This window comes from Eurypyga helias, unplaced genomic scaffold (assembly GCF_000690775.1).
Source record: "Eurypyga helias isolate BGI_N326 unplaced genomic scaffold, ASM69077v1 scaffold9773, whole genome shotgun sequence".
Taxonomy (NCBI): domain Eukaryota; kingdom Metazoa; phylum Chordata; class Aves; order Eurypygiformes; family Eurypygidae; genus Eurypyga; species Eurypyga helias.
Window position 1 is genome coordinate 51,829 of NW_010240528.1, and position 13,875 is coordinate 65,703.

The window sequence follows — 13,875 nt, forward strand, 5'->3', positions numbered from 1 at the left end:
GGTTAGCGTGGAAGACTGAATTCTTTGTGTTAGTGATGTTAGTGTCTGCTCCCCTGTGGCATGTGGAGTTGGACTGGCAACACGGGAAGCAGGGGCTCCTGGCCACGAAAGATCTGTGTTATCACCAGCTTCAAAGCTTCTGTTATCTGTCTCTTGGATTAGCCTTATCTCATCCAGTGGAAGTCCATTAGCTGTGCTTTGAATGAAGAAAGAAATTATCAGACTAGACTGGCCAACTGCAGTATTTTTGATCCACTTCATTTAGAACTCCTAGGAAATCAATCAGTCTTTTCTTAGGTAAAGATAGCAGGAGCATTATGTCAAGTTTCACATCTTTCATCTTTTGGAAGACAAGATAACCGAATTCAGTTATTGGATGGCAAATCTGTTTTGGTTTGTTTCGTGGTCCTGTGACTTTGGAGGTTTATAGCTTCCTCTTTTCAGAAACCGCATCTCAGAACTGAAGGTCATGAAGCCCCATGTACTGTATTAGTACAAAAGGGGACAGGCTTGGCTTGGGAAGAATTTTTGCATATCAGTAAACTGAAATGGTACTTGGAAGTAAATCCCAAAGCAGAATGAAGTAAATCCCAAAGCAGAGAAAATTGGCATTTGTATATGCAGAAGACATGGACACTTTAGAACCCCGGTCTTCAGCCTCTTAAAGAGAGATGAGAAGCATCTCAGCACTTCCTGAATGGCCTTTCCCCACCTACCAAATTTTTGCCTTACTTTATCAAAATCTCCCTGCCAAATGCTCAAGCCTTGAAGAAATTGTAGCTCACTTAAAGCTTGAGCTTTGCTTTTCTGGGGCTTTTGTAGTAGACGTAGTTAGAATGTGATGTGTGTTGCCTGCCTTTCAGGTGCCCCTGCCCCACACCCTTCCCCTCCCTAGGAGGGAGACTCTACAACAGAGCTCCAGCCTAACTCCAGTTTCTCCCGCTACCGTCGACCTCACCCTCAAGGTATGTACCACATCCCTCTAAGGGTCGTTTTCTTGCATGCAGGGGAAAAAGTTAATGGAGAACTTGCTGGTGAACTTTTTTTTTAAGAGCCTTCCTTTGTTTCCTCTGCTGAACTGCTTTTGCATATAAACGGATGGCTGAAACACAAGACTCTGTCAAAGGGTGCACTTAAATTATAAATCTCTAACCCCATTTTGCATTAACACCTGGCATCTCAACCAATCTTGGCTCCCACTGCCCTGGAAAAAAAATCCTAGCATTTTAGCATTGTACTGTAGTGTTCATGACAAACCATCAGAATCTGACTGAGGGTGTTTGAGAGTTTAGCTTGAAGTACCTTGCCTGGTTTGGTATTAAAGGCTGTTGGAGTTGATTGGTAAGCTGAGCTTGATTTCTTCTTAGCTGTAAGACATTGCTGCAGTGATGATGTGGTTTTGAGTTAGATGGCTAAAGTTCTAGGAAATGAAATGTAGGTGGCGTGTCGGTGTCTGTGAAGGGCAGTTGGATGCGCTAGTCAGCACGTGTTTTGTTATGTTGTTTTCTGCTCCCCAGTGTAGAGCAAGTGTGGAGAATATTTTGAATGGTGTTTTCCCGTTTTGTTGGATTTTGGACTGTGTGCATTGTATAACTCACTAACACAGAGTTGGGCTCTAGCTTTGCTACTGTATCTTTAGAAGTTTTTGGTCCTCTTGGTTTTTTGTGTCCTGGATGGGCTTTGTATTTGTGACTGCAGGTGGCTGAACCAGTAGAAATACCATTGCTTCTAGTTTTAAGGGAGAGTGACGTTTGAACTTAGTTTCTCTAAATTTTTAAAACAAGAAATGAAACTAGGGCTTGGATGCAGAACTAACACTTTGGAGAAACTTTGTCAGTCCCAGTGAGACTTGTGTCTCACTGGCATGGTTTGACAACTGCTTGCTTGTGTTCCCTACAGATGATAGTTATTAATGATCTCTTGTTGAATCTTTGCTTTTCTTTTGTTAACACTTTATTTCCTGGAGGAAAAAAAATAAGTTTAACATCACTTTAAAACAACAGACCAGCAAAAATGGGGAGAGGGCTGAAGAGGGACAAGTAATTTAACAAAAATCTGGTTTTCTGTTGCATTCTTGTATAATAAGTTACCATAATCTGACTTTCTGGCACCTGAAAGCATTTTTTTGAAGTCGCAGTCTCTAGGTGTTCAGCAGCTGGATATCTGATTGACGTGTGACAGAGGTAGGAATGCTCCTAGAGCACGATGCTGCACAGAGTGTGACACTGCTCAGTTACAAAGCAAGCTCTGGTGTTTGTCATTCATCCTGCAGTAGTTTTCTGCTGTTCCGGTGTCGGTAATAACTTGATTGCTTTCTCAGTGGATGACAGATCTTGGATGTTTGCTCATAAAATACGTAGAAGATCCATATTCTGAGGCTACCTTGAAGAATGCTCTGGCCAAAATCAGAATGGAAAGGCATTTGGAAGCAGCTTTGTCTCCAATTTCTCTCTTCCAGCCACTGGAGCTCTACCTCCGTTTTGCAAATTCTGAAGGCAACAAGCTTGTTTTGAAGCACACACTGAGACTGTCACTTTCACAACAGGCCTCCTTTGCTTCTTTTAAAAGATAATTTAGGAGCAGCAGAGAAAAGCTTTTCCTTTCTTCCCATCATCTAGAGGCTCTGCTTCCATAAAGGAATACTCTTGCACCTCTTCTTTTCCTCTGTCACAGAAAGCTGTCTGTGAGGAGACTGGGCAGGGAACTCGGCCTCAACTGCTCCCACTGCTTGGCATCATTCTGCCAGGGTGTAGGTCTAAGGTGCTCATATGGGGAAGGCTTGTTGAGACCTTGTTTCCTTGGAGTGATTTTGCTAAAGACAGTGCTAAGGCAGATAGCTTCTTAAGGATGTAGCTGATAGGGCTGTTGGTTGCTAAGGAGCTGAGCGAACAAAAGTCCAAAGCCATCTTAAACTGAGCTGCCTGGCCCTCTTCCATCTAAAATTCCTGTGTAGGCATCTGGTCTGGAATCTGACACGTTTTGACTTTCCGATCGCTTAAATTTTGGCTTACCTTGAGCATATGCTCATTGGTACTTGTTTGCAGTTAAGATTTTGGGTAATATGTACTGCACTGTGAAAGCCCCAGTGGGTCAACAGTGAAGAAAAGCCTCAAGCAACCATGTTCTCCAACTTGTGCTCTCCTTTCCCCATAACTAAGTGAGCAGTGAAATTACAGCGCTTTCCCCAACCTCACTTAATTTGGGAATTCTTACTCTTTCATGTCTGGTCTGTAGGTGGTGCTGCATAGGCGCTGCTAGAGTACCCTTCTCTTGCATCCTTTTCTGGCTTAAGAAGTTAGGTGTTGTTAAGCAGCTCCCTAAAAGGAGAGCTGTTAGAAAACTCAGGACTCTGTCTTACGCCCTTTATTGCAAATTGGAAAATGAGAGACAAAATGCAGTGTGTAGGCTCTAGCTTTTGCTATCAGTAGTTTCCCCAGGACATCATGAAGCTCACTGACCATCGCAGAAGCTTCTATGCCATCCCTTTTGAGACATTCACAGGTGGTACTTCACTTCCTCTTAATGCCAGTGCAGGACAGGACCATTACCCTGTCTTAGCAGCGTGTTCGGAGAGGAGCCTGTGGTCTTACCTGTGCTCCACCTTAGGCAAAATCCTTTCCAGCAGGTGGATAATAGATTTTGCACTTTGCCCTGCGTGCAAGAATCAGACCCAGTGTGGAGAAAAATGTTGTGGAGGGGAAACTGGGAATGATTGCTGGGGAAGATGGTCTCAAAAATGAAAACAGGTGACGTGCCTCCGAATGATTTCATGTGTAAGAGTTTCCCTCCTCCCCCGTTACTCTTGAGAAATACAGAACTCCACTTCCCACATGGGTGTGTGTCGATCGCCTGTTACTCGCTTCTTCTGATGCTGCTTTGCCCTTTTATCACTTCTGAAGCATCTAGACAAAGGACCTAAGTCATGTTTGGTCTGTCCAGACTCTGCCTAACTCCTGTAAGATGGGGTGGGTTGAAAGTGTGACTTCCAGAGACTGCAAGTCCCAGTCGGGGGCTCTGTTGATCCGGGCAGTGAGGTCAGACTCGTTGGCGAGTATGTTTGCCCCTTTGCATTTACAGTTAAGGGCAGAGAAGCTTACGCTGTGCCAGATGAGCCGTTCAGCCTATGACATCCAGCTCTGCTCGCAGAATCTTGGTTTCAGCTGCAGACAGCTAAAGGTTGTAGCGAAGCCCATGGGCTGCGTTTGAGCCTTTAAATTAGTGAGTGAAGTCCGAACATTAATACTTCCTTTTCTGTAGTCCCTCAAAAGTGTCTCAGCTCGGATGTGGCATTGTCTAACGTAGAGATTATTATGTTGTTTTTGGCTGCAGTAGAACAGTCTTCTGAAGTTTCATCTTCCTTGCTGTGCAAGGCTTACTCACCACTGTTACAGAAATGGAGGAGCTGGAAGTGTTTTTAGCATGGATGTAAAGCAGTGCGCACAAGCCGTGTCAGCTCGTGGTTGCTTCTTGAACAGCAGTTGCTTTGGAAATCTGATCTTGACTATTGCCATGTTTACTGAAGTGTGCATTAGATATTTTTGGTGGTCGCTCAAAGTGGATGATTTACCAAGAAAGCAAGGGGCTGTTTCATTTAAATGGCCCAAGTAACTTGTGAGTAAAAGACTTCACAGATATTTAGCGGGGGGGTTTTGCCTTTCTTTTGCTCACTGTGTCCTTTGCTCTTCACACCAAACAAAACCAAGACATATCAGTGTGATTTCTCTTTTGAGCATTGAATGTTAAGATGAACTGTGCACGTGTGCAGTTGGAACAGATAAGAAGCTCCAACTTAAGGCTGAATGCTTTTTGCATGAACAGAGTTGCACGATTATGGTGACTTAGAGGCTGGCATGAAGCCTGAATTGCCTTTTGAACTAAAAAGAACTGTTAGAAGAGGACTTTTTGACTAGTTGAAACTTCCTAATAGATAAGGAAATTTTGGGGTTTGTTTGTTTTTCTTAATAGATGGAATCTGCACGCAAAGCGTGGGAGAATTCTCCAAACATGGGGGAGAAGAGCTCACCGGTGACCTCTGCAGCATCTCCCATTGCTGGTGGCAGCGGCAGTAGCAGCAGCAGCAGCAACACTGGGCCAAGCAGTGGCACTTACAGCTCCTTCTCCAGTGCATCGATGCCTCCGATTCCTGTGGCCTCGGTTACACCGACAACTTCGCTGTCAGGTACCAGATGTCAATCTTGTCATATCTTGTTGTATTGTTCCTTGGTTATGTTTTTCAGGAGATTAGGTTCCCTTTGGGATTATGCTTAATGCAAAGCTAACAAGTTATGTGCTAGTATGAAATGTTGGATCTGAATAGCAGCTCCCCAAATACCTTTTCATTAACAAGGAAATACTTCATCCGTTTCACTTAAGTCAGCTGAAAAGAGTATTAAGATGACATCTCTCTGCCTAAGCTACTTACATGGATTTGCAAGAGGAGGTAAACTTCTGTTGGCTGCCTTTTTGGTTTCATTTTTTGCGGTTCAATGAAGGCAGGCAAAGTAGATTGTGGAGCAGGTGATAGTTTTGATATCCAGCAGGTTGCAGTCTTACTTTCAGTTGTGCTCTAGCTTTTGGAGTCAAAGCTTCCAACAGCTCATACCAAAACCCCTTTGCAGTAGGCAGAGCAAATGTCCAGCTGCCGTTCATAAACAGTGTTGGTTTCCAGCTTGGGACTGTGCAGCAAACAAAAGATGCTCTATCTGGTTAAATCTTCCTACCCTTGAATATTGGAATGAATGGCCAACGTTCAGCTAAAGTGCTGGGAAAAGACCTTTATTTGGAGCCCAGCTCCCAGCCATGAGAGGCACAACCACTGTACACTGCAGTGTTTTTTTGTTTGATGTCTAGTGCAGTGTTTTTATATGCTCCTTTGCTTGAGAAGGGAGATGTATTTCAGTTGCAGCTATAATGAACTTAACAGAATTGTCCTCTCTGTCCATCTTCATTGATGGAAACAGCGGCATTAGGCTTCAGTGTTCTTTACTGGTGGTGGCTGTGCTTGCATATCAGTCCCAAAAATTTGTCCACTGAAAGATGAAGCTTTGAAACATGTTTAGCTGTTTTATGATGTTTCACTTGCTTCTCTCTCCCTAGGAGCTGGAACATACACCACCTCTTCACTGAGTACAAAGACTGCAAGCACCTCAGACCCTCCTAATATATGTAAAGTGAAACCGCAGCAGTTGCAGACGAGCAGCCTAGCTTCTGCCAGTCACTTTTCCCAGCTGAGCTGCATGCCATCCCTCATTGCCCAGCAGCAGCAAAGTCCCCAGGTCTATGTGTCTCAGTCCGCAGCAGGTAATAGTGTGTGTGGCTGAGAAGCCACATGTCTGCTTTCTTGGAGTTCTGAAGCTGGAGAGCTGAATTCAGTTCTGGCTTTATCTGCAGTAAAGACAGAATGATGGAGAGCATTCTGTAAGCAAATAGTCACTGTGTCTTACTCTAAATGTACACGTTTCTGTCAGTAGGTATAAAGATAATGCGGTGGTGTTAGCTTGTTGAGGAAAGTAAGCTTGAATCTCGGTGTATTTTCTGTTGCAGAACTGAAAATCACTATGCCCAAGAATGACTTAGTCTTGACTCTCTTAATGTGCTACAATAGTTGAGAATCAGGGCATCTTTTTTTTTAAAGAAAACCCTACATATATTTAACTTGAACTACATAACAGTGTAGCGTGTCCTTCCCCTTCCTACACCCAAATGCCTGTTTTGGCCAGAACCTGTTGCTTGTCCCCCAAGAAGTGCAGAGGATCAAAGATGTATCTGCAAGACTGAGAGGTTCTAGGGGTGAATTGGGAAAGATGCCGAAGCTGGTTTGGCACCCAGCTCTTCCGTTGTTTCTTCTCCCAGTCTCTGGTAGCTGTCACGCTGGGAAGTGCTGACAGTGGCTGCATCTCTAACTCTTGATGAAAACCTTGCTAGCAGGGAGATGTTTGGAGTCAGGTACTAATTGTATTGCTCTTCCTGAGGTACTGCAGCTCAAATCCCAGCATTTTATATGGATACAAGTCACCTGTTCAACACCCAGCATGCGCGTTTGGCACCACCTTCTCTGGCCCAACAGCAAGGCTTTCAACCAGGGCTTTCTCAGGTATTTGGGGATTTCTTTTTTTGCCCCTCCCTGTCTGTATTGCCTTTAAAGCTCTACTGACAAGCTTATGGGGGCAGGGGAGAGTGGGACTAAAGACTGCAAAAATGAGGTCATGCCTGCCCTTGCTCTTTTGCTCCGGTGTACGCAGGCGGTCTCCTGTTCCTGGGAATGAAAGAGTCTGTCACGAAGGTTGGGAGAACCAGCTTTCACTCACAAGCATACTTCATGTGAAGTGCATGTTGGTGGGAGATGTTGATGTGGCCGTGTTAGGCCAGGCTTACTCAACTTCTGTAGTACAAAACCTTGTGCGCTTTTGTGCGGTTGTTTTATATGCAAGTCTAAATGATTCGTTCCATTTCTGCTGGGTATTTGCAAGGAAAAGTGTAAAATTCAACTCCTAAGTAATTTTCAGAATGGGAATACCATTCTCTTACTAATACCAATACCAGCTCTTTATGCAGCCTTGGGATTTGACATTCTTTGTCTACTTTTTATAATGTTCCACAAATCCTGGCACACCCAAAACTGTACTTTTTCTGTGTGACTTTTGTCCTTGGGCATTTAATGGTTTCTTTCTCCTGCAGCCTGCTTCAGTTCAGCAGATCCCCATCCCCATCTACGCACCTCTACAAGGACAGCATCAAGCTCAGCTGAGTTTGGGAGCGGCACCAGCTGTTTCACAAGCCCAGGAGTTGTTCAACTCCTCCTTACAACCATATAGGTAGGTAGTGTATGCAAATATCTTTGGGTTGTGAGTGGCAGAATTTAGCTTCCCTGCAGACTTGTGTGTTCTGTGCTCGATAGCTGCCTCGTCTTCCTGTCTTCTCCAAAAGTTCTTTCATCTTTTTGACTGAAGATGGATGTGGATTGTCTGGCTAATCTGCATGTTCAGGTGTAGTTGTGAAATCGTGTGTTCAAAAATTATGCATGATATTGGTATCTTTAGGAAACCAGGCTATAAGGTTGAAAACGTCAGTCTTCTGTACTAAGAAAACAGAGAGGGGTCTGTCCCTTCAATGCAGTAATTTGTTACTTTGCTAACACTGGAGTGTTGAAACATGTTGGAATCCTCTCAGTTGCTGGAAACTTGATTTCAGATGCATAGCGGATAGCAGGGTATGTTTTAGGAGATACGTTTTCTGTTTGCTGCCTGAGATAGTAGGAAGACCGGTGTCTCTCAGATGGCATCGATAGACAGATCTCCACTGTAAGCCTTTCCAAAGCTTCCTTGCAGTTCCCATCAAGACTGATTCACAGCGGTGTAATTCTGACAGATTCTGTTAGTTTCCCTTCAAGAAAGTTCCTTTGGAAATGTAATTACAGGGTTTTGCATGGGCTGTAGAAAAGCCTGCTTCTTGCAGTGTAGAAGGCTGAAGCTGCCGAAGGTTTAATTAACTCCATGTGTATCCTGACTTTGTGCTTGGCTGACTCTGTTGGACCAAATACTGCTTGTCCTGCCACGGCTGACAAAAGTTGTTGCAGACAGCTGGCTCACTGCAGAAACACAATCAGTCTGGCACGCGGTCCAGATTAATCAATGCTGCTGGCTGGTCTGGTCACACACAAACCCAGTATTAATGGGGTTTTGGGTTGAGCATAAATACTTTTCCCACATCTTTGAAGGTGCAGAGGAGGATAAGCTTTGAGATGTACAAGTTACTGGTGTTCTACATAAAAATAAAAAGCTTGAATACGTTGAAGTCAGTCCTATGCCTACATCTTGGAAAAGCTTCTCCAGTGCTCAGAGTGCAGCTGTAGGAGTGTGTTGCAGTTAAGGTACAGAACAAAGCTAACCCCGGGTGTTCTGTCAGGCGAGCCCCCGGCCACTGCGCTAACAGGACCAGTGCTGTGCTGGTCTACATTGACCAAGTCATAAAGTGAGAAGTGGTTTTACATCAAAAACTCTCTGAGCTGAAGAGCTGTGAGAGGAGCATTTATTTAAACACTCTGATTCTTCAGTCTGAAGGTGCCTGTTCAGGCTCTTAATGGAAGTCTTTGGACAGACACTTAGTCCATCCTAAAACAACATGTCTGTGGTGCTTTGCCGTACTGTTTTTGGTCACTCTTCTAAACAAAGTGCAACTTCCCCATGCTGGTGACAGCAGAATTGAATATCTAGTTAAAATTAAAGGCTGCGGTGTCTGCCTGTCTTACTGTGTTTAAGCCAAAACATTAATTTGGAAAATGCAGTTGTCAGCATCCAGTAATTTAACCTGTAAGTATTAAAAGTTAGACTATGGAGGTCTGTGAAGTCAGGAGAACAAAGCAGTTTACTTTGGCACTGCTCACACGTGCTTCCCCACTGTCCTGCCTTCCCTCTTGTTCCTGTACAGGAACTAAGAGCTGGTAGCTGCTCTGTGTTACAGTTCAGTTGTGCAGAAGCTGTTCAGGCGTGCACATCCAAATGGCTACGTGTATTTTAAAATTTAAATAAAAAGCCTAGTGGGTTTTTTTCCTGTGGCCTTTAGTAGCATCTGTTTTGTTGTGCGCAGAGTAAATAGAAAAATCTACTTTTCTTGGGTGAAGATCTGTTCAGTAGAGCTCACTGTCCTAATTCCATGTAAAAAATATACATTACCTTTGTTCTTAATTTTTGGTGGCTCATTGTTGCGCTCTGTCTGCGTTTTTATGTATAATGCTTCGTTCTCTTGCAGATCCCAGCAGGCTTTTATGCAGAGTGGTTTGTCTCAGCCATCGCCTGTAGTTCTGTCTGGTACAGCCTTACACAACTTCCCGGCAGTGCAACACCAGGAGCTTGCTAAGGCTCAGTCAAGCCTGGCGTTTCAGCAGACTTCTAACACGCAGCCGATTCCTATCTTATACGAACATCAGCTTAGTCAGGCTTCAGGACTGGGAGGCTCTCAGCTTATCGATACACACATTCTCCAGGTAGGAAGCGCTCCAAAACGCAGAACTCCTGCAGTGGTTTACAGATAATAGTGAAGGTGGCAGGAAGCTTAAGCCACTTGGGAGAGAATGTTCTTTTACTTTCATACGAGTACACTAGCATAATCCCTGAGTTGAGGATTGTTCCCCAAACTACAGGGTTCCTTGTACTTGCAATTGGTTTAATTTCTGTTGTGGTAGGTGATAAATTCTACCACTTGCAAATAAAAGCTTTATCACAAGCTGAAACCTTGCTGTGGTTTCTCTGTAGTTGAAATAGTGATGTGCCATGCTCTGACCCGCTCTCCTAAGTTTTCCTGATGTAATGGAGTGTCTCACCCTTCCTAGGCCAGAGCTACGCTCACTCAGGCGTCAAATCTGTACTCTGGGCAAGTTCAGCAGCCTGGCCAGAGCAACTTCTACAACACGGCACAGTCTCCCAGTGCTCTCCAGCAGGTAAACTATGGCATGGTAAATCTCCTAAATTGTATTCTTCTTAAAAGCATGTTCTCATTCATGGTTTTTGTGGGGTGGGGGCTGAGACAATCCGTAATTCTTCCAGAACTGTGAGAATTGAATATTGGTAGCCAAGGAGCGCTACTGCAGCAGCACTGAAAAACTGAATTGCTGAGAAGTTGGATGGCCTACGGGTTCACGTTGGTCACTTCTCTGGCATCCTCTCCAACAGTTCATTTTTCAGTGACAGGCAAAGGTGTGGTTGGCGCAGTGATGCTGCTGACCGGCGGAGGCGTGTGCTGCCTTTGCGGAGACAGGTGTCGGTTAGTGATGGTGGAGAGAAACATACTGCCGGCGCTCGGCGCAGCCTGTTAGCACCAGATCTCATTGAGACGAAACCTCAGCTGCCGCATATGTCAGCGATGCCAAGCGTGTAGAAAATAACTAAGTCAGCAGATAGCTGGCCAGCAGGACAGCTAAGTCAGTAACCAGTAGCCTGCATCAGGAGGTGTGTAAAATAACTCCAGTGACTTTAAGTTTTGGGGTCTCTCTTGTGGAAGAAGTGTTAGTTTGGGGTGTGCAAGCATCTGGTTGTATTTTTACCGGATGCCGTCCAGTGGTTTCCATCTTCTGGTTCAATTTTTTTACTTCAGTGGCTTTACAAAACCAGCTTATGATGGACTGGTTTATTATAATAGCCTACTTCATAGGTGTGAAAAGTTGCCAAGACAAAAATCTACAAGTCTTAAAAAAACTGGTTCTCATCTGTTGGAAATCTAGCATAAAATTTTAAGGACCTTTTAGAAGGATTAGTGTTTAATGTGTTCAAGCTTGGCTGTCTCTATACTTTTAACCCATTATCCTTCAGAGCAGAACCCTAGGAAGCCTTTCACATCTGGAGAATATCATGTTGTTCTTCCAGTCACACTCAGACTATAATTTTGCAGGTTGTGGGTTGATGGCAAGACTAGGAAATGCAGTAACTCCTGCCAGTCAGGTCACTGCTGTGGTACTTTCACCTTTATCACTACTGTTCTGTGGCCTTTGCAGCCCACAGCACTCCCTGTTGGTGCAAGCATGGGACAGCCTGCGGTTTGGTTTTGTTCTTGTAAGCTTGTACTGCTGGCTCTTGGGACTCCTGGAAAGTGAAATCTAATTTTGATCCCAAACGGTGTCCTTAGGATGACTAAAATTATTTGAAGTAAATAAATAACCCCCATCCACCACCACCCCCCAAATGGCTGTTTCATTCTACTTCTGTTTTTTGAGTTGAGTTACATTCCCTTCTTCATGACAACGAAGTCACATGGAAGGGTGTTGGAGTTAGGAGCCAGCATGCAGCTTTTTTGAAAAGCCAGGGCACAGATACCGTTAGAGCTGAAGATAAAGACAGGCTGAACAATAAATTTGCTTATTTGCTTGCAGCTCTCTGGCTAAATGTGTGGACTCATTTAAGCCATTTACCTTAAATACAGCTGGAACCTTAGAGCAAGTAAAGAAAGTTTAAGTGATGACCCTGGTGTATATGTTACTGGTGATTTTGTGCCTTTTTTTTTTTTTTTCCAGGTGACAGTACCTTTGCCAGGATCACAGATTTCTCTGCCCAACTTCGGATCCACAGCACAGCCACTTATTGCCCTACCCCAGTCCTTACAGCCACCACTACAGCACACACCACCACAGGCGCAGGCTCAGAATCTGAGCAGACCTGCCCAAGTAACCCAGACGTTCCGAGGATTGATCCCAGCAGGAACTCAGCACAGCATGATTGCTGCAACTGGAAAGGTAATGGTGTTGGTTGATCTGCAGTGCTAAAATCATTATGGAGTGCAGCTGAGTGTTGGTTGATAGAACCAGCATGGCAACCCATGTTGGCTCTTGATTCCCAAAGTGCCAAACTTCAGAAAGTAGGGAAGGGAAGATTAAAAGCCAGTCACAGTTAGTTCCTTAGTGACTGGGTCCGGGCCTTTTGTAAAGATTTATCTGAGGTTTTGTAGCTAACTTGATACTAGTCCATTTGCTCTGCAGGAATACTTAGCTTGATGATGACTTCATGGACTAGTGGGATGTTTCATGTAGAAGCCACGTAGAGAATGATACAGAGCCATTGTTGGAGCAGCAGGAAGATTACGCTGTCAGGGCTCGTTTCTGTTCTGAGCATGTCTGTCGCATTGTTTCCGGTCCCATGCCAGGCCTAGATACAGAATCATAGAATCATAGAATGGTTAGGGTTGGAAGGGACCTTAAAGATCATCCAGTTCCACCCCCCCTGCCATGGCAGGGACACCTTGCACTAGACCAGGTTGCGCCAAGCCTCATCCAGCCTGGGCTTGGACACTTCCAGGGATGGGGCATCCACAGCTTCTCTGGGCAACCTGTCCCAGTGCCTCACCACCCTCTCTGTGAAGAATTTCTTCCTGATATCTAATCTAACCCTCCCTGATTTCAACTTGTACCCATTACCCCTTGTCCTATCACTACAGGCCCTTATAAAAAGTCCTCTCCCAGCACCCTTGTAGGCCCCCTTCAGATACTGGAAAGCTGCAATGAGGTCTCCTCGGAGCCTCCTCTTCTCCAGGCTGAACAAGCCCAATTATAAGATTGCATCTTTCCAGTGCAACAAACACAAGTTTTAGGGCCTTCGATGGACTTGGCTGTGACCTTAAACCAGAACTAAACTCCACTGATGTTGCTGGGGCGCCGCTTTTGTGAACAGCAGAGCGAGGTGCGCGTTGAGAATGTCGCGTCGTACGCAACAAACCAGGCTGGTGTAGCAGCTGAAGAAAACTCTCCTTGAGCGACAGCTCCAGTACGGAGATAACACTGCAGTCGCGCAGGGAACTAGGAGGGAAGCCTCCTTGCCATTATCCAGAGCTGCTGTGGTAATTGCTAATGATGTGTGGAGCTAGCTTCCAGTCGCAAGGTCTCTTGTCTTAGAGGGAATCACGGATTCACAGGCACCTGGGATTTTTGGGTAGCGCGCAGCACGGCGCGGTTGCAGCGTACTTTCAGGTGGGCAGTGGGAGATAACACGGGGCACGAACACAGCTAAGCTTTCTGCCAAGGTCTTTCTCCAGCGCAGGGAGTAATCTGGCTCTGGAGCTGCACCTGAAATCCTTACAGCTTGGGGCCTAGATTTTGGGGTGCTTTTGAGTATGGGATGGCCTTGCTGTCACAACGCTTTACAGCTGTGATAAGAAAAACCTCTCTTGGGTGTTAATTCCATGTCCTGGACAGCAATGGCAAGCAGAATTGCGGATCACCTAGGGGAAGTTTCCATCCTGTCACCCGCCGGAGTGGATGGCGATTTTTGCACCGTGCAGCTTTCTGACTTTACAGTGTACGGCCAAACCTTTTCACCTTTGTGATTTGTGTGAGCCCATCGTCCAAGCAGCCCTGTGTTTGTCGCTGTGGTGGTTGGAAAGTGGTCATTCGTTTCA

At 45.1% G+C, this 13,875-nt stretch overlaps 1 protein-coding gene across 1 annotated transcript in view; it reads left to right on the forward strand.

The window, feature by feature from the left end:
- The window catches only part of PRRC2C (proline-rich coiled-coil 2C), a 52,951-nt gene that overhangs the window by 34,132 nt on the left and 4,944 nt on the right, over positions 1-13,875 (forward strand). Inside the window, 9 exon segments of the mRNA XM_010148466.1 lie at positions 864-965; positions 4,966-5,179; positions 6,097-6,300; positions 6,981-7,093; positions 7,678-7,814; positions 9,748-9,982; positions 10,328-10,450; positions 12,002-12,220; positions 13,373-13,447. Coding sequence (XP_010146768.1) covers positions 864-965; positions 4,966-5,179; positions 6,097-6,300; positions 6,981-7,093; positions 7,678-7,814; positions 9,748-9,982; positions 10,328-10,450; positions 12,002-12,220; positions 13,373-13,447 — 1,422 coding nt within the window.